This window comes from Eleginops maclovinus, chromosome 4, assembly GCF_036324505.1.
Source record: "Eleginops maclovinus isolate JMC-PN-2008 ecotype Puerto Natales chromosome 4, JC_Emac_rtc_rv5, whole genome shotgun sequence".
NCBI classification, from domain to species: domain Eukaryota; kingdom Metazoa; phylum Chordata; class Actinopteri; order Perciformes; family Eleginopidae; genus Eleginops; species Eleginops maclovinus.
This window is the reverse complement of record NC_086352.1, coordinates 32,646,621-32,667,841: the sequence shown is the minus strand read 5'-3', so window position 1 is coordinate 32,667,841 and position 21,221 is coordinate 32,646,621. Positions and strand designations below refer to the sequence as shown.

The 21,221-nt window shown below is 41.3% G+C and overlaps 1 protein-coding gene across 1 annotated transcript; it reads left to right on the top strand.

Moving 5' to 3' along the window:
- Positions 1 to 18,147: 18,147 nt before the first annotated feature.
- On the top strand, positions 18,148 to 20,993 carry LOC134862843 (uncharacterized). Its single transcript, XM_063880941.1, has 4 exons — positions 18,148 to 18,222; positions 18,907 to 19,488; positions 19,710 to 19,853; positions 20,731 to 20,993. The coding sequence occupies exons 1-4, from the start codon at positions 18,181 to 18,183 to the stop codon at positions 20,737 to 20,739; spliced, it is 777 nt and encodes a 258-aa protein (XP_063737011.1). The 5' UTR covers positions 18,148 to 18,180; the 3' UTR covers positions 20,740 to 20,993.
- The last annotated feature ends 228 nt before the right edge of the window (positions 20,994 to 21,221 follow it).

Here is a 21,221-nt window from a genome sequence, read left to right as displayed (position 1 = left end):
CTTTGCATGTAATATGTAAGGTTAATGTGCCATAAACCCACCATGAAGGTGTTCCTTTTTTATTAATGACCGCCTAGCTGCACAAGTTATTATATTGCTACCGCTAAGACAAATATTGCCGGTTCCACTGCGTACCAACGGCTGGAACTGCGGAGGCAGCAACGTAACTTCAAATGTAGGCCTGTCACGATAATCGATAAATCAATTAATCGTACGATAAATAAAAATGAGCTCGATAATTTGGCCGGCCTCGATAATTTCGATAATTCATTTGCATGCTTGTTTGTTTTCCTTGCGTCTCTCACGTGAACCCTCTTGTCAGTCACTCTTTTTTTCGTCTGTGTGTTTGGAGGCGGGGCCCTGCCCCGGGTGTAGGAGCAGCCAGAGAAAACGCGAGTCATGATTGGAGTAATAAACAAATAAATACATTGAAGATGGAATTGGTTTCGAAGCCGAATGCGAAAGCTGCAGTGTGGGAGCACTTCGGATTCAAACGCAATGACCATGGTGAACCACTAAACATGGAGACGGTATGTCGCATTTGTCGAAAAACAGTCTCAACTAAAACCAGCAATACTACAAACATGCATATGCATCTAAAACATAATCACCCGATGCAGTTTTCCCAGCTGGGAAAAAAACGACATCGACAACTACAGAGGGGCCGTCTCCGTCTTCCCGACAGACCACACTCACTGGGGCATTTAGTCGCAAAACAAAATACAAACAGGACAGTGCAAAATGGTGCGCACTGGCAGACGGTGTAGTTCGCTACATTGCCAAAGAGATGCAGCCATTTAATACAGTCGAAAAACCGGCGTTTCAAAAAATGCTTCAAACTTTTGACAGCCAATATCAATTACCTGGGAGAACGTACATATCACAAACGGCAGTTCCACAACTTTACAACAACGTCAAAGAAGGCATAATAAAGCAGATCAAAGACATACTATTTTCTCTGCTACTACGGATATGTGGTCAAGTTCAAACATGATCCCATATATGAGCTTGACCATTCACTATATAACTGCTGACTGGACCCGGCACTCCAAGTGTTTAGAGACCAGATATGTCCCAGATGACCATACTGCTGACACCCTTGGAGAAAACCTGAAGTCTGCTTTAGCAGACTGGGGACTGGATGAGCACAAACTAGTCTGCATCACTACAGGCAATGGTGCTAACATTGTTGCTGCAATAAGGAATCTTGGCTGGCCATGGCTCAATTGCTTTGGCCACAACCTCCATCTTGCTGTGTCCCATGGTCTAGACAGCGACAAAGATGGGACAGCGCGTGCCATAGGACTCTGTAAAAGTTTGGTCAACACCTTCAGCCTGAGCTGGATTAAGAGGAGAGAACTGAGGAAGGCACAGAGTGAGGCTATCTCCTCCAACACAGTCTGATATTGGTGAGTGACGTTTAATTCATTGATAGTTTAATTTGCAATGCGAAATATTTAAAGAGTTGTTTTTTATTTTATAGTAGCCTGTAATGTCTGTACTTTCATGAGCATGTATGTAGATAGATAGAATAGATTAGAATCGGAGGATGAAACCCTCTTTATTAGTCACACACATGCACACAGCAGAGCACACACAGTGAAATTGGTCCTCTGCATTTAACCCATCCTAGTTCTAGGAGCAGTGGGCAGCTACCATGCAGCGCCCGGGGAGCAATGGGGAGGGGGGATTGGAGGTGTCCGGTGCCTTGCTCAAGGGCACCACAGCAGGGCCTAGGAGGTGAACTGGGACCTCTCCAAGTAGCAGTCCACTTTCCATATTTCAAGTCTGTTCGGGGACTTGAACCGGCGACCCTACGATTCCCAGTCCAAGCCCCTACTGACTGAGCCACTGCTGGATATATACTGTATGTTTACATATATATATATATATATATATATATATATATATTTGGTTCAAGACAGAAAACATAGCCACCTCAACCCAACCTGGCAGGATGTTTCAGTGTTGGAGTCCATGAACGCAGCAATGAAACCACTGGCTGACTTCACAGACGTCCTCTCAGGGGAAAAATACGTCACAGTGTCCTCAGTTAAGCCTGTGCTGGAACTGATTCAAGGTGACCTTCTCTCTCCAGGCTCCGATGACACTGCACTGACAGCTAGTCTTAAGCGAAACATGTGCAGGGTACTAACTGAAAAATATAGCTCACTTGCAATCCAAGTCCTCCTGAGAAAGGCCACCATCTTGGATCCAAGGTATCGTGGCAGCATGGAGGAGGCAGAGGCATTGAATGATGTCAAACATCAGCTTGTGCAAGAGCTACTGGACTTAAAAGAGCCAGAAGGAAGTTGGGAAGGTGCCAGTGGTGAGAGCTGCAGCAAAGCTGCTGGAGGAAACCTGGATGAACCTCCTGCTGCTGCACCCACCGAGAAGAAGAGGCTGAGTGACCTTCTTCAAAACAGAAGAGCTCATCATCTCACAGGTCAGGCCCAGGCTGCCGTTCCAAAAAGAGTGCAGGCTGATGCAGAGCTGACCAAGTTCCTCACAGAAGATGCACTTGATGCAGCATCTTGTGAGCCCTTGATGTGGTAGCGTGACAATCAAAGGAGATATCCTTTGATGGCCAAGTTGGCCCAAAAGTACATATGCACTTGTGGAACAAGCACCAGCTCAGAGAGAATGTTTAGCACAGCTGGCAACATTGCTACTCTTGAGAGATCCTGCCTTAAGCCACACAAAGTCAACATGTTGGTATTTCTTACTCGGAATCTGCCGAACTAAAGTAGCTACGGATTTGCATATGGCCTGTTGAGGCATCTGCTTTTATTCAGATGGAGTGTTTTTGTTGTTAGTTTGCACTTTTAGTTCACAAAGGTCCTAACTGGATTGGCAGTTTTGCCTGTTAAGGAATGTATCTCTTTTTACTTCTGAGCCTAATGTTTAATATTTATTCAAGTGTAATTGTGTTTACAGAGACGTGATAATCCATTGTATTTATTGTTTCAGTTGCGTGTGGTTTTTATTGAAGTGAAATTGTTGCTAACTAAGACTGAGAGTCCTTTTTATTTATTGTTTTTGGTTGTTTTGTTTATTTATTTGATATTTAAATTGTCTTATTTACGTTCAGATTCCAAATCTTTAAATAAAAGTGTATTGATCTTTGAAAGGGTGTACTTGCATTATTATGCCATTATCATTATATGGAGTTGAACAAGGGTCTCAAGACGACGATATTATCGTTTTATCGCGATCATTTCTGGGACAATTTATCGTCCAGCAAAATCTGTTATCGTGACAGGCCTATTGAAATGACAGCAGCACTTATCAATGTTCTCTGTAAATGTCCAAGTCTGTCCCCATTTTATTTCTCATTAACCAGTCTTTAAACACTGCCAGAGCCCATACTGTGTTCCTGTGAGTGTTCACTTCCTGTCTGTCTTCATTTGCTGACTTCTCTGATTTCCTCTGACTCTCTGGAGTCTCAGAATCAAAAAGTATTTCCCTTATGTAAAAGTATGTGAATTGAATGTAATGAATGTTGTGCCAGCTAACCAGCCAGGTGTGATATACAGTGAGTCTTGATAATCTTAGAAAAGTAGACGTTGTTTCTCTCTTATCAAGGAATTACTTTTCTGATTTGATGAAATGAAAAACTCTCAGGTACATTTAAGGCAGCACGCCTCAAACGTACCTGATGGGAGGATGACCATATGGATGTCTACATCATGATTTATATTATGATTACATTGAGCTTTGTGTAATTAGGGAAACCATCACACTTGACAGACATCACAATGAAGTGAAAAGGGAAATGGGAAACAACAGCCAAAGAGTGATTCAAACTGACAGCTATTCCAGCTCTCCACTAATTGCCAATTTCTTTATGACACATTTTATGGGCTAAAATAATTTGTACAGTAGTGATTTCTTATTTAGTTGCTTAATTAGGCTCTGAGTTAAGATTTGTGTGTGTTGATGCAGGTATTTGTGCAAGTGTGAGGTGGGTAGATGCCATGAATAGCATGGCCCTGTTGTTCAGGTGGCACATACAGATACATTTCAAAGTCTTCACTTACAGACCGTTGGTCTACACATAGGCTTAGGGGAGGAACATATAACACTGAACACAATGACGTGATCAGTATACCAAAAAAGGTAACTGTATTCCCTTCCATTTACAAAAAAAGAAAAGGATCAGATGTTCTCTCTTTTCTGTAAGCTTTATCGTTCTGTCGGCTCATACTTTAAGTGTGAATCCATATGCCTTCAGCCTGAATCTGCTTTATGGTTTTCACTTTCTTTGGTTCATTTTTTAAACTGTAGTATGTGCTTGTGTGTTTCATTGTTGGTGTATAGGCTGCTGCCTGAATATGCTTCATGAAAGGCATGTTTTCCTATCAACAAAATCTCTGAGCAGAGGACACGTTTGATACTTGTCCTCTGCTCAGAGACTTGTTTGATTCTCACACTCCCAACAGGAAGTGTCTTTTTATTTGTCTGCATCCAGATTGCATGCACATCAGGTAACAATTAACCCATAACAACATACATTGTCTGCTGTCACATCCAGTTATCTTCATCCTCTGAAACCTTTGCCTCCTATACAAAAGGGAAACTCAAAAAATAAAACCTTCTACATTACCTCGGCCCAAATTCTGACAGTCTGTAGTGCATTGAATTTTCACCATCTCGTCTTACTCCTCCACATTCATCTGTAATGAGCAATTACAGTTCGACTGGCCCCATCTGTAAAAGTTTTTTCTCCATTGCTTTTTTCCCGCATCTTTCCCAAGATCCTGCTGCCACTTCCTTCACCCCACTTACCATGGTGCATTTCAAACGGTCCAAATATGGCACATGCGCGCTAAATAATTCAGCGGTTGCTAACATTAAACAACTGTTAACACGCTCAAATAATTAGTTATGCTTGCTTGACATGTTTGCATCTTTAATAATTAATGCATTTGTCTTAATTAACAACAACAGTATTTTTTTGTTGTCGCTTCTTTCTCAAGAAAATAAAGGAGAAAACAGGCAATTACACTATAAATATTAATTAGACGCCCTATGAAAAAACCCAGATAATGGGCCACCGGGGGGGGGGGGGGGGGGGGGAGTGATAATGTAAAGGGAGGTGACAAGATATATAAATATTACTAATTTATTGTGAAGTGGTATTTTAGTAGCAATGCTTTTTTGTCATTTGACTTTAAAAGACACATATATATATATATATATATATATATGTGTAAAAACAATACATTCCAGCTGATTTTATGGACTCAAACAATAATGTTGTGAATAGAGATGAATAAGCAAAAACTCATGCAATCAAATTAACATCTTTTCCATCTTGACAAACCATGGGCAGCATTTAGAAAACATTCAACGACTTGATGAAACATGCATAGTGTTTACTAAAGGCGCTGCATAAACGAAGAGCTGCATGAAGCACAAAACACAGGGACAGGGGAAGCAGGGACACTATTAAGTGATGCACACAACTATGACCAGAGTGCTTGTTGACGTTTGGGGATTATAAGGTTGTCCTACTCGCTGTTTGGCATAGTTAGTCTGTTTTATAATGTAAGGTGTTTTGTCAGTATATTTGAAGTGACTGGGTTAGCTTATTAGCTCGCTAGCTTACAGCAGATCTGCAATAATATAAGAATGAATCATGTGATTACGTTGTTAAAATAAACCAACAAATTAAATGTGAGGTCATTTCCACAGACAGTTTGCCAACTTTACAATCCCCAAACATCAACAAGTGCTCCGGTCCCAGCTGTGTGCATCACTCTTTAGAATCCGGTCCTTGTTTATTTAAGCTTCATGCAGCGTTTATTTATTTGCGGCATTTCGTTTATGCATCACTTTTAGTAAACGCTGCTCATGTGTTGTCAAGTTGGTGAAGATGTGTCTTCATTTTATGTGTTTAGGTACATTTGTATTTTTTTATTTGCATTTTTTCTCCTTATGTAATGGTTTTGGGCCATTGTAGCTCGTTTGCACGGTTCGGCCACCGTACATTTCCTTCATGTGGAAGATTTTCAAATGATACATTTGAAAAGGGTTTTTGCCCACGGCATGACTTTGAAATGGTATACACACAAACAATGGCGCCACTTAACATCTCAGGATCTGGCATTCTCATTTATCTCTGTCAGCAGTCTGTAACGCTTCAAAAATGTTATTCCAAATACAACCAATTTGAGTGAAATGTGTTGAAAAATGTAGCATCTTCTTAATTCGCTCCTTTCAGGAAAGAAGGCCTGTGTGCCGGGTAAGCGTCGAGATGGTGTTGTATTTAAATTTTCATGGCTGGCGTCCTTGTTTTGGCTGAAAGAGAGGCTAGACGTGAAAGCGCTCAGCCACTCGGAGTCGAGCCAAAAATGCAGCTGTCAATGAGCAGAGAGACAGGCGACAGGCATGACGCCCTACGTGCCGGATGACTTTGGGAAGACTTTGACAGCCACCCAGGAAGGGAAGTTATTTTCCCTCCTTTTTTCTCAAGCTGCCGCATGATTAAAAGCCAAATGAGTGACACTGCTCGACACCCCAAATCAGCCCACTGCATTAATATTTCACACAGATGGCAGCTGTGTATCAAAACAACATGCAGCTAAGGACAAGAGGAGGAGAGGAGTGTTGGAGCAGGGTAAAACTCCTTTAGCTGTATGCCTATATTTCCCTGATTGGACATGATTATATGGACAAAGCCAGTAAAGTGAATGGAAAGAATTACAAATGTATAAAACATGGGTACAAAATGTATTAAAGGAATGGTTCCACATTTCAGGAGTTAAGTTATTGTTTTGTAGTGGACAGTTAGAAGAGAAAAGCGATGCAATGTCCTTACTATAAATATGAAGCTACAGCTAGGAAACAGTTAGTTTATCTAAACATAAAGCCTAGAAATAGAAAAACAAAAGCCTGACCTTGCTCTACAATATCTGACCTTGCTCTACAATATCTATCTCTCAAGCTCACTAATTAAGACATGCCATATCGCTTGACAGTTGCTTGCAACAAGCTAAGACTCCAGGAAGTAAAGTAAATCTGGACATGAAACACCTTTCCTGTGAAAGCCAGTTGTGTGTTTTATTTTAAAGATGAGCCTGGCCGTCATATATCTCAGTGGGTAGAGCTGGCGGCCATATGCTGGGGTTTGATCCACATGCGGTGGGCCCTAGAAAAAATAAAAGAAATAGGTGGTTAGAGGTCCGTACCTGGCCTCCTAGCTAAAATCGGAGCATGGTGCCATGACTCATACTGCTCTAATTTTTATTTAAGGAGTCAATTTACTTAGCTAACCATTGAGAAAAAGGGACAAAATAATTGTAAGCCGGGCTTTGTCCAAAATTAAGCAAAATGTAGTACGAGTGCCTATAGCGCCAAGCTTTGTATTGATAAACAACCAAGATATGAGGTGGTAATTTTGGAACTTTATCTTTTATCTTGATTTTTTCAGTTTTAATAAGCTAAACACTCTTGCTGGTAAGAGATTCAAGAGTAGTATATACTTGCTAGAAATAGAATAAGAGTTACATTTTAAACAATGCTTTAATAGGCCGCTTACTATCTTTTGTTAATGCCACTCTGTGTTCATTCATGGTGCCCATTTTAAACGCATTGCAGTGGTACAAGGCCACTTTGTATTGTAACCACCACTGATATGCAGCAAACGACAGCAGGTTGAATTGAGTCAATCGAGAGGTCAGGAATTAACTTCATCGCTCTTATCTGGACATTGCTGCAGTGATCGGGGGGCGGGGGGGAGATGGGGGAATAACAGCCATGAAACACACAAGCCATCAGCAGCTGAGGGACAGCCTCAATTGGAAATGTCCGTATTAGGCAATATGCAAATGCTGTTGATGGTGTTGTAAATTTGGTGGAGGTGACAGCAAACAACATCTCAGCGGCGATGATTAAAGTGTGAATGCTAAAAAAAAAGAGGGAGGGGGAGGCAAAGGGTGGGTGGGTGGGTGGATGGCTGGGTGGGTGGGGATCTGTTATATTGAGGGTAGCAATGAGATAACCATCGACTGAAGCCTGGGCCTCAGTCATTGGCAAAACAAGCACCATTCTTCCACTGTTGGGGGTGCGGTGCTGTGGCTTCCTCCCCTCACTGCTGTCAATAGCTGTCAGTCCTTAACTGCCTGTCCATTGCTGCATTAGTATACTCTCACCGCAGCCAATCCAACGACCATCATCCACTGACCTTCCCACTGGTGACGGTCCTCCCAGCCGGCCTCCCCACCATACAACCAGATATCATTATCAAGACCTCAAAACACGGCCGGATATTGCACTGAAAAGGTTACAGGCATTCAGAAGCTCAGGAAGCAAGGGCCTGAAATAAATAAATATACTTTATTAATAATGAATGAATGGCATTTGGGGCACAAAGCAATGGGTGCTTGTGTGATTGCATGGGTGGTTTCTGTTATAAAAGCCCGGCTTTCTCCACATACACAGTGCGCCGCGGTTTCTTGAAAATGTCACAAAACCTGATTTATAGTCTGTCTTCTTAGTGCATTATTTGAGTTTAACAATCTTAATCATTCACACTTCCACATACTACCCTGCCTGTTTTTTTTCCCCCCCCTTCTTGTCTGGGCCGTCATGGATTATTGAAATATAAGAATAAGTGGTAGAAGGGGCCCCCGGAGCGGTATCAAAATGTCAGGTTTGTACTTACAGCCCCGGTGCTGCTAGACAGGGTCAAGGGCTTCAATTATTTGTGTACGTATAGTCTGCCGCTACATGAAAGGTTATGTCACCCGCCAGCTGTTTACTCTTCAACACTAGAAGGTAACCAATACACTGCTTCAATATAAACGGCACTGATATGGAACTGATAGAGTGGAAAGGCAAGTTCATATCCAAGTCCAATGAGTGAAAAGGCCAACCAAAGGTACTGGGCACATCATTTCTTATAATTCAGACATTGAAGCCATAAAAGCTGTATGGTATTCCAAGATCTTACTCGTCATACTTTATTTATTGAGAGAAAAATAAAGCTCTAGCGACACACAAGGGACTGGACAAAGAAATCTGTGATGACTAATAGATCATTCTGAGCACAATCAGAATGATGTATTGCCCTTTATACCATCCTGAGTTTAAAATGATGACATGGAAACCAAGTGACATTAATGACGGCTCTCTCTCTCTCTCTCTCTCTCTCTCTGTCGGTCTCCACTCTTTCCCTCCCTTGCCAACACCCACACAAGTCTTCAGTGCCAATAGAAGAGTTCCTGTAAAAAGCCTCAGAGTTATTGGGAGTGATATGAAATTTTCTAAATGTCATTAATTGACACCTTTTTCTGTAGGAGCTGTCAGTGGGGAGACAGAAAGGTCACAGCTCTGGGGGTGAGATATATATATGAACCTCCCCTCCTGCCAGCCCGGTGAGTTATGGCTGTCGTTAACGCAGGGGAATGGATGGAGGAGCCACTTCAGAAAGCCTGTATCGATCCCCATCCTGCTCCAGAGGAATCAAAGGGCCTAAATGTGGCGCAGGGTTTCCTGGGCAGAGAACAAGGGGGCTTGTGTGCAAGATACCCTGAACAAGGGCATTTCATTACCTAGTGTACAACAACCCCATTTAGAAGGAAAAAGGGTAAAAGTTTAGTTTTTTTTAAATGTTGACCTTTTATTTTGGTCTCAGTAAAAGCAAAGAGATGCTTGATTGTGTTTCAACCAATTCTCATTTACAACTCCTTACATAGGGATGGTTGGTCAGTACATCTGCATTACTTGGCAGCACAGCTGAGTAGCACTACTACTACTACTACTACTACTACTACTACTACTACTACATTTGTGAATTCAAACAAAACATGTACATTTCTAGGCCACAGTTTATTATTGGTTATAGGGATCGGGTTAGGGTTAGTTACTTAATGTCATAACTCCATGTTTTTTAAACACTTTTTACTGAGATTTCATTTCACAAGGGACTTAAGAAGCAGTTTCCTGTGTTAAAATCCTTTATTTATCCACACTGTTTTTCTCCTTTGGGTAAGATATTGCTCTGAGTGTCTAGTATAACCTCAGATAAGTTAGCATTGTGGTTAATTGAAAGCCCAGTGTCTACAGATGCTAAAGGGGGCCTACGTCAAAGGCTGTGACAAAAGAGCTGGTCTTGAAGAGGTCGGAACACAAAAAATACAAGTCCATCCACCATTTACCACAGGACTGGCAGTTAGGATGCTGTAGATTGATTTTGTAACATTTGTACATTTCGATACGTACATATACTTTAATTTCAGAAAACAACTTCACCCAACTGGGGTAATGGGGACACCTGAGAAGTATATGTTTGCACCATTGGTATTGGTGAAAGTCTGCACCTTCCATATGCCACCTTAGTTATTTGTTTGGACTTCCACATTTCTGAAACGTGGAAAGATGCATGTAAACTAACCTGCTTTTTCTCCATAAAATATATTACAGTTTACGACCAAACATGTCTGGTACCATACCTGGTTCTAAACTTCTAAAACGACTTGACATTAAGCGTTGCAGTTGCCAAGGATAGCACAGTAACATGCTGCTTTAACATTCATTAGCTTACTCAGTAGTGGGTTTTCCTGCTAACTAACAACAGGCTCTGTGCATTCCAAGCAATGAGATGAGGTCAAACTGTCTTTATAAACCTTTGCCATGACATATTAGAACTGTTCATCTCTTTGGCTCACCTTTCATCTCAATGCATTCGAACCATTTGACTCTGCTGCTTTTGGAAGAACACAATAAAAGCAGATGATGTGATCTCAGTGACACATGCTCTGGCCCTTAGCGCTCTAGGCATTTGCCAGCTACATGAGATGTAATTTGACTTAAGTCTGCTCTGAAGGAAGCCTCTGTTGATAATTCAAACTCAGCGCTGGAGAAATCCCCTCCCCCCCCACCCCCCTTCCGCCTCAGTCGGTGCTCTCAGTCGGTGCTCTCAGTCTCTACTTCTTGACAGGCTGCAGGGGAAAGATGGTTAATTTTTGACTGAATATTATGCTACATAACCACTTGGCATTTAAACTGAAAAATGGGTTTCTGCTTCGCCTGTCGCCACCGCTGTTTCCCCTCTAGAATGAGAGAGGAGGAGGAGGAGGAGGTGGAGAAGGAGGAGGAGGAGGAGGAGGAGGAGGAGGAGAATCAGGGTGTGAAAGGAGAATGATGGGCAAAAGAGAAGTGAAAGGGGGGGGGGGTTAGTGTAGGAGGAGGATTTAGTAAAGGAAACAGAAGTAGGGAACAGAGAATCCCCGTTTCCTTTTGTATTCCAACCCACCTTATTCCATTTTGTTCTGACATTCTAACATTTCTCAACTGTAATCAGTTTGCGATGTGAAGATCATGAATAATTACACAGAGATCAGAACACAAACTCTACGTATACACACTCTGTCACACACACTCGTGTCCCTATGCCAAATGGCTGGAGTCCAACCTAAACACCAGTTTATTCAAATCCTAAATCTCATTATGCTTGTGAAACAGGAAGACTGCCTGTCAGGGGAAAATGTTGACTCACTTCCTGCCACGTTAACATATAGCTTTCATGTGGTTCTGTGGCCAATTAAGGAGAACAAAGCGGAATGGTTTGTGGCGGAGGAAAGAGTTGAAAGGCCACCATAAAGTACACTGAGCAGAATGACTGTATGCAGAATGAAGTGGTATTTTGTCAAATGTAATTACTTTAGAGTTGTACTGCGGCATGCCCATTGTTATTTGTGGACGGAGCTTTAGAAAACTCACGATTGTGTTTAACAGTACTGGCAGTGTGAAGCATAACGTAATTGAAATGTATTTATATAGGATACACCCCTTGAGATGAACCTGAATCTGCTTTTCAAGGGGGTCTTAACATATAGTACAAACAGTAAGAGCGGGGGAAAAAAAGACAAATAAAAAACAAGTCATAATACAGGACTAATATCACAACACACAATTACAAATTTGAACATAACAGCTATATGGCCACAAAGAGGCCATGAACAAATACTTGTGCCCAACTATAAAAGAAAATAAATACAAACATAGTGTTTTGTATGTGTTAAATCATCAATAGCATGTACAAGTCACCTCCAAATAAGAAGACAAAGCATATAAAACGTTTTGTATGATATAAATATGAGGATAGTTAGATATTGAGTTTAGGTTGGACATAAAGGGTAAAAGGTAGAGCAGAAATGGGCCTGTCTTGTATTGTGTTTAAATTGTGTGTGTGTGTGTGTGTGCGTGTGTATGTGTGTGTGTGTGTGTGTGTGTGTGTGTGTGTGTGTGTGTGTGTGTGTGTGTGTGTGTGTGTGTGTGTGTGTGTGTGTGTGTGTGTGTGTGTGTGTGTGTGTGTGTGTGTGTGTGTGTGGCATTTGATGTAATAATAGAAGGGGGGAACCAATCAGATTTTCTCTTAACATGTTTAACTGGATATACGCAGGTACATCTCACACATGCACGTGTGCATTAATTTGTGTGTGTGTGTGTGTGTGTGTGTGTGTGTGTGTGTGTGTGTGTGTGTGTGTGTTTGTGTGTTGCTGCAGTTCTTCAGGCGTCCAGGCGGTTACAGAGAAGGTAATTCCTCTGATCAGGCTGATTGGTCTCCAGTAAATAACTCACTACAAGATTAGAGGGGTAATTCCTGGGCCAGAACAGAAGCTGGAAGTGCTAATCAATGGAGCTGCCTCGGTGACGAGATGACATTTTGGCTGCTTGACCACTAATGTATGGAGGGGAAGAAAAAAAAACGAGAACATACTAAAACCTTTTTTATTCCACGTGTCCACTGTCGCGGTTGTGAAAATGTAAATAATGTATGTTTATTTGTGTGTGTACACACGTGTGTTCATCAGTGTGTGTGCAGGTTCTCAACACTTGACAGTTTGAACTCTTTTCAAACGTAATGTGTGATTAATGAGGCTGCTTTATAGTGGTGAGCGAGCGAGTGAGGGCGGGGGCGTGAGTGGGCTCCAGAGTCACAGGACCGGGACAATATTGACATCTCCATTATTTACTGAGTGATTGGAGCAGCCAAAGGCCTGCTGATTAGAAAACAATAAATGCTGTTATTGGTGATCGGGGCCTTAGCAGGACATTGCAAATGCATGTCCCAGGCTTTCTAATTACTGCAGCCACTGGGCACTGGACAGTGATAAACCCATTGTTATACCATCTATCCATCTATCCATCTATACATCTGTAATCATTAGTTATCATCCATTCATTCTCACTCACAGTGTGCCACACTTTCATTGGTCCTAATGCATGACCCGAAAGGAACTGGACTATATACCAGGTTTTCATAAGACTCCAATTAACCTAAAAAAACAAACAAGATGGTGGTTTTATTTGTCCTTGTTTTCCCTCTTTGAATTTACTGTCTCCAACGCAATACATTGGAAGTAATTGGAATTCTTTATGTGGTTCGTTGACTTTTTTAAATCGGAAACAATAGGAAGCAATATTTCCCTTAGGAAAAAAGGCCACGCTACTCTGGTTTATCTGAACTGTGCACAACATTTAAAAAAAAAATACTTTTAGCTTTGCTAGTCACAGGAGCTATGAATTTCAATGTTGGTTGGTGTTCCCGAATGAAATATTTAAACAAACAATTGATCAATAAGACATGACTGAACGGGGCAATCAGTTGACCGTTCCTACCTACAGCTCTACCGTAAGCTTCCATTATAATCTGTCAGTAATTTGGTCTGTACCACCATAATGAAAAGTAGGTTTGGGTTTGTGTTAGCCGTACTACTAAAAAGTGTTTAGGTGCTGCCTCATGTTTGTGGTGTTGCTAATGTACTTTATTTTTGCTTTGCAAATCTTGCTAATCGCGTAGGTCTTGTCTGTCGTCTTGTTTGCTCTCTCATAAAATCCAAAGTACTTCCACACGGATGCAGTCAACCCGGGTGGCGAGAGAATCGGACGCTCTTTGGAAGCTTCTGAAGCTGTTTCCATTTTGCAAAGAAACTAACGTGCTCTGTTTATTATGGTCACACTCACTAAGGTTCCACTTACATGTTTTTTGTTCCGGCCTTGCGGCAAAGCATCGACTTTATTTATTTATTTATTTTTAAGCATCGACGTTAATTAATCGATGCCGAATCGTCACGTGAAGCATCGCGATGCATCGCCAAATCGATGAATTGCACCCACCTCTACATTTTATATGCCACTATTTGTATTTGGGAGTAATACAAATGTGTGTTGCTTGGGAGTTTTAGAAGAACCTCTGGATGTGGCCTCCTGTTGGTATTGACCAGTGAGTGGTGGAGCAGTCATATACGTAGATACCAGTGATTATTTGCATATTTGTATAATAGATCTGTTTTGAAACCGTGGTGGAAATCGTATGGGTGTATGCGTGACTTTACAAAAAAAGATGTAAGGATCTATGCATTAACACAGGCAGGACTAATGTTTTCTGATACACCTCTTTAAAAATATATCTATAAGTTATTCAGACCCTACAATTAAACGATATGATACAATAGAAATCTGACCCTACAGCCAGAGAATGTGTCTCAGCCTTTTTACATGTCAAGCCTTTTCCTGTTCCATAGTGAGCACCTATTTTGCAGTATGTGCATATAGTAGAAGGTCTCAATAATAACTTGTAGCCCCAGACAGGTAGCTTGGGGGCATTCAGATTGAAAAGAAGACAGAAAGTACTCATCTTGTTGGATTTATGTCTGCCTGGATAGAGAATCAGAAATATCAGCACTCAACTTTAGCCGCCCCCCTATTCCCCTGTCCGAATGTATGTGTCTGTTAATATGAAGTGACAGCGCCGTCCTTGACTCCAACACCTGTCAGTGGTCTGTGAGCAGCAAGGCCCAGCACTCCGCATGCTACAAGCCGGGATATAAAAATACACTGTCTTGACAGTGCAATGAGCCACTAATCAGCTGGCATGTGTCACTGTGTTGGGAGTCTACATGGGACCAAGTGGACCAATGCATGCAGAGTCCAGCGGTATGTCTGTCAGTGGTTGTGCATATGTCAACCGTCAGATGAAGAACCATACATTTGTGTCAAAGTATGAGCTTTTACATCATTCTATTAATAATTAACTTTTTGTGCTGTCTGGTGAGTCTGCTCTAGGCTAAATAAAATTTAAAAAACATAAGGATGTAGTATGTTTTTATGTTTCGTCTTTATGTGATTTTACATGGCGCTAATAGTAGTATACTGATATTTAGTTATCTCTAGTGGAAAAAACGGGAAACTACAACTGTTAAAAAAGCAATTGAGACACATTTACACAATTTTGTCAAAACAATATACAATAAGTAATTTGTGAGAATAAATGTAAAAAAGGCAACGCCTTCTCTGTTTTTTCCCCCCACGTCAGTGTATTTCACTGGAGTTTATTACCTTTAATAGTTGCGTCCATGCTGTGTAAAGCAACTTTGTCATGGCAGGTGTATTGCTCAGCACCCAAAATAGGGCTGCGCCAGGGTTAGAGTTCTTTTAAAAAAATGTTATGAATGCTTCTCCAAAAAACTACAAGCTTTAAGTATTATTTATAAACAGGTATATTTTACACACCATAGTCGCAACAGAGTCTTAGGTCAGCACCTGTTTGTAGCTTGATAGGTGCAGCTTTATGTTTGAAAAATATCAGTTGACTGATAGCTGGCTGAATAACTAATACATTTCTGAATTTACCAAAAAACATGATCTCATATGGGTACATCATGTAATTGGTAAACTGACTGCATTTATAGAGCTTTTTTCCAATCCTGGCAACCTCTTTAAGCACTCTTTACAAGTTAGCATTCACCCATATTCATGCAGAGGGTACCATATGTAACTGGTGTAGGCCTACTAATGTATCAGGTGCATATTTCACCAATAATCCTTTTCTGTTCAGGTTTTGTTTTCACCTGTTTTTGTATTAATTTCTCTTGGAGGAGCTTTTATTTTGAAATTACGTGACCTCACTTCCTAGTGAGTTCGCGGCATTCCTCTCAGTCAGCGTTGCGCTCCCAGAGGAGAGGTGAGGTTATACGAGTGCCTTGTCAATCATTTGTTAAAATGGGTTGAAATGCTAGACAGTCGCAGTTTTTTGTTGTAACAGTTCACAAATGATGTCCTTTACTTTCATGTTATTAGAGTGTGTATGTAACTGTTTATCGAGTACAGCACTTTTGTGCAACAGGCTAGGCTACCATTCTAAGCTAGGCTAAGAACATGGTAAGGTTTCTCATGCAGTCTGAGGTTGTCTGCTTTTCCCCTTTAAAGATGTGCATGAGATCAACCTGGCTTGTGAAGTTGCTGGCTGTACTGATATTTGATGTTTCACACAGGTGTGTGAGCTACTCCATTATGTTTGTTTATGTGCATTTGTGTATGGATGATTTCGGTTTTTTTTTTGGGTTGTACAGCATGAATACTAATGTATGTTCCTGTTCATTTATATTTAATATAATTCATAAAATAGAAAGATATTGCAGCTGTGAGTGGATACATTCTCAAATTAATGTTTTATTTTGAACTATCAGATATATGTTGTTTTGGTTATTCAACCAGTTGTTGTGACAATTGCATTGTCATTTTAAGATGATTTCATTTGTACTTTATTTTTCATGGTATTTTATGTTGTTTCAGAAACAGAATTGTAATGACATGCAGTCAGCGTTGCGCTCCCAGAGGAAAGATGTGCATAAGATTAACCTGGCTTGTGAAGTTGCTTGCTGTACTGATATTTGATGTTTCACACAGAGGATAAACGCCCCCCGGCTGGCAAAGTGAGCAGTTGTCCATGTCTCCTTCATACATTCAAACACAACGAAGAGTTCGGTAGCAGGGTCAGGCCAGAGCGACTACACATACAAGAAAGGTGCAACCCGCTCATCAGGAGTGATACACATTCACACACTCACACACTGTTGGCCTTGCCATCAGGAACAATTTGGGGTTTAGTATTTTGGCCAAGGACCCCTCAACATGTTGACTACAGGGGCCAGGGATCGAACCACAGACCACGATGGTCAACCATGGAGGCCAGAATGTTAGTGATGTTGCCATTTGCCTTTGTATCCTTGCTTTTGACAAGAGAACATGCAATTGGATGTTATTTGATACTCAAATGCATTAAAATCATAGGCTTGTAAGATTGAGAGAAACCAGCTTTAACAAAAAAATATCCACTTTGGTCAATCAGGGTACCCGCGAGGTCTTAAAAACGTGAAAAAGTCTTAAATTTAGTATTCGTAAATTAAGGCCTTGAAAAGGTATTGAATTTTGTTCACAGGTCTTAAATTTTGTTCAAAAAGTCTTAATTTTCATCCACCTCCTTATTTGATACGGCGCCACAACATGTATTTTTTTGTTCGTTGTTACAGCGAATCTTAGAACACCCAAACGTTGCATTTTAGTAGGTTACATCCTAAATATCAGGCAACCTGTACCGATTCATTGTAAACTGATTGAGACGCTGACACCCCCCTCTGCATTGCATTGTGTTCTCTTTGGTACAGTGTTTGAGTTCGCGCGAAGTGAAATCCGAAAAAAATGTGTTGACATTAAAGTAGGCTACTCTATTTGCTAGAGATGGGCAAATGTCGGTTCAATCCGTCGTGGGTACACGACCCTAAGTATAACTGGGTTCAGCCTGTGCCAGGGAATGTGTGGGAGGCACAGTGTACTTTATGCAGAAAAACCTTCAAACTTGGGACCATGGGGCATATAGCCTTGAACTCACATATGAAGAGTGCTAAGCACACAAAATTGGTTGAAGTGCGTTCGAGCCAGGCACCGATAGCAACTTTCTGTGTGCCACCTTCAGTGCAGTCTACCTCCGTGGCTAGTGCTACACCACTGCAGCAGGTACCACTGACAGGGTTACTGTGCGGGTCAACACCAACTCTGCAGGCAGAGGTAATATGGACTCTTAGGACAGTATACGAACACCACTCCTACTCCTCCAATGAGGGCATCACCGATGTATTCAAATGCATGTTCCCTGACTCTCAAATCGCGGCAACATTTTCATGCGGGAGCAACAAGACAGCGTATCTTACGAAGTTCGGTCTCGTCCCTTTTATCAGTAAGGAGCTCACCGAGCAGGTAAACCAGGCTGTTGGTTTTGTGCCAATGTTGGACGAAAGCCTCAACAAATGCACAAAAACCAAACAGCTTGACATCCACCTCCGCTACTGGGACGGTGACCGTGTTCGATCACGATATTTTGGCTCGCAGTTCATGGGCCATGCAAAGGCGGTGGACCTTCTCAGTAATTTCAAGGTAAGTTGCTACAGATAACATTTCTGAAGAATACTTAATAAAAGATAATTCAATATGTATCCTAAAGGTAAAACAGGGATGTTTTGAAATTAAAGTCCATATAGGCAGAGCATATCCGTGCTACAGTGAGGCTCTGCACAAGAGATAAGCTAGGCTACTTTATGAAATGGTAAACAGGGCTGTACAATTATTCCCATGCTAACTTCAGAGCCCGTGCTAATGCGCTACTGCCATCTAGAGGAAATCGTTTTTGTCAATATTGAGTCATCACGTTTTCTTAGTTGCTTACCGTGCATTACCTAGATAAGAATTGCGATTCTTAAAACAACTGAGCTGAACAAGTTATTAGCAATTTGTCTAGTATAGTTTTGTTAGTAACTTTTCACACAGTCTGGCAACAAACTGCAGGAATAGCAGTACTGTGGAATAATGAATAGGCCTTCTATAATCTTACACAGTAATATGTAGTCTATTACTGTTAAGACTGACAAAATGTAAAACAAATAAAAAAATCTGTTGCCCTTTCATATGAAAATGTATATAGTGTAAACTGTTATATCAGCAACTTGTTCAATCCAATATTCCCCTACCCAAAGCATGATACAAATGGTTATAGAGCACTTTTATATTGTATGACAGAATACTGCAAAGGTGTTTGAATTTTGTTTCTGATATTTCTTGTAGGAGTGTTTACGTGACCTTGATTTGAGGAGGATGGTCTCTTTGTCCATGGACGGACCCAACGTCAATTGGCGTTTTCTTGAGATGCTGCAGACGGAGCATGCTGAGCATTTTGGGGGTGCCCAGTTGGTTGTAGTGGGAAGTTGTGGGCTACACACTCTACATAATGCTGTCAAATGTGGATTCACTGAGTGGCATATGGAGAAGTTCTTAAGAGCTCTTCATACTATTTTTCACAATGTGCCAGCAAGAAGGGAGGATTTTTGCAATCTTACAAAGTCCAAAACCTTTGCTTTGCCTTTCTGTGGTCACCGCTGGATCGAGAACCTCCCAGTAGTGCAGAGAGCCATTGAGATCTGGCCTGACATGAAGAAATATGTTGATGCTGTTACAACCAAGAAGCTCCCAAACCCTGGAACGTCTTCTTATGACACCATCGAGGTGGCAACCAAAGACCCTCTTATTTTGGCAAAGCTGCATTTTTTCATGGCAGTTTCACGAAGTGTGACACCCTTCTTGACAAAGTATCAAACGGATGAACCTGTGCTTCCATTCTTTGCCAATGACTTGGCTGAATTACTGAAGGTAAGCTGAATCTTTTAAGTGAATCTGTGTGAATATATGTCTTTTTATTTAACATCATCTCTTTTCATTACAATAAGACTACTGCTGGTTGATTTGGGCCAATATGTGACCACAGACTACATCTATATAATCAATTTCAAATAGCTCAAGTGTATTGTGACATGATGCTACTGTGTCCCAAAGACATTTTCATTCTCGGATATGTTTTCCCTGTTTTGTAGAATTTGCTGAGGCGATTCATCAAGCGAGAGCTACTGACTGATGTCACACCTCAGCACTTGGTACGGCTTGATGTCACTGACAAGCAGTCGAGGGTGCATCCAAAGGCAGTGGACATCGGCATTGGTGCAGAGACTGCCATAAAGGTATTCTGGAAATAATCATGGCCGACAAGTAGGCGTTTCACAAAATTGCAATTTGGTGGTTAAAGGGAAAGAGCAAGGAGAGTTGTGTTGTAAACAGTTGTGTTGTAATCAGGGACAATTCACTTCAGCTAGTCCTTATTCATCCTTAGGAACTCCAACAGCGGAGTAAATCCTCAGAGGAACTTTCCATCCTACATTTTCAAAACCAATGCATGGAGTGTCTATCCAAAATGGTCCAGAAGATTCAGGAGAGGAGCCCTTTGAAGTTTCCGATTGTTAGACAATTAACTTGTCTGAACCCAGCCTTTATGTACAGCAACCCTGAACTGTGTCAGAAACAGATGAAGAGCGTAGTCAGGAAGTTTCTACAAGACAGACAGTTGGATGGAGGAGTTGCTGCTGGTACATATTCATACATTATTTTATTGATGAGGTCTAAACATAAGCGTACAATTTACTAATGTAATACCTGTACGTAAGGGATAAAGAACATCATGGTATTCTTGTATCAAAAAATACTGCATGTTCAAAGTGGTAGCACAGGCGTTACACCTCAAAGTGCATTATTTGTTTTATCTACGAATGCAGTTCGTTATCCTGATTATGCCATTGTTGTCATGCCATTATAAGTTAGAATAATGCTGTGCAGTGCATAGCACTAAGTGTATTGTAACACTCTTTAATGTGACAGTTCATTGAAGCTTCCCAATGCGGCCGATGGTCAAAAAATAGGAACTACGTAATAAGAATCATAACATAATGCATATGCTAACACAGCACAATAGGACATTAGATCAAGCAGTCGTATGAATAATAATATATTACTGATATTGTAGCTATACATTTATTTGAATGCTCTTTCATCCACTCTTCTTAGGTGATCTGATCACCCAGAAGTTCTCAGAGATGCTGTCCCTGGAGGTCCGAACTGAAGAATTTCAGTCCTTCCAGCCATTCAAGAAAAGACTGGATGTCTTTCTAAGCAACATCATCAGTGAGACCTACCCACAACTTTGGTCCTTTATCCAGAAGCTTCTACTTCTATCACACGGGCAGGCAACAGTTGAGCGGGGCTTTTCGGTGAACAAAGAAATTGAAACTGCTAACATTCACGAAGACACCGTTGTAGCGCAGAGAATCGTCTGTGACTACATCAGATCTCTCTCCATGGAGGGGTTACCAAGGTCCCCCTCACGCCAGCCCTGCTTTCCTCGGTCTCATCTTCCAGAGCAAGATATAGAATTCATCTTGAGACGGAGAGAAAAAAGAGAGAATCTCAAGCAGAGTCAGAAAAACGAAAGGCCATTGAGGAGAACCTGGAGCAACTGAGAAAGCACAGAAGATCCATCAAGGAGGTAGCCGAACATC

Excerpts from the sequence above, each read along its gene's own strand:
- LOC134862843 (XM_063880941.1), top strand. The coding sequence starts at position 18,181 with ATGGGCCATGCAAAGGCGGTGGACCTTCTCAGTAATTTCAAG. Across the intron at positions 18,223-18,906 it reads ACCTTCTCAGTAATTTCAAG|GAGTGTTTACGTGACCTTGA; the intron begins GTAAGTTGCTAC and ends TATTTCTTGTAG. Across the intron at positions 19,489-19,709 it reads ACTTGGCTGAATTACTGAAG|AATTTGCTGAGGCGATTCAT; the intron begins GTAAGCTGAATC and ends CCTGTTTTGTAG.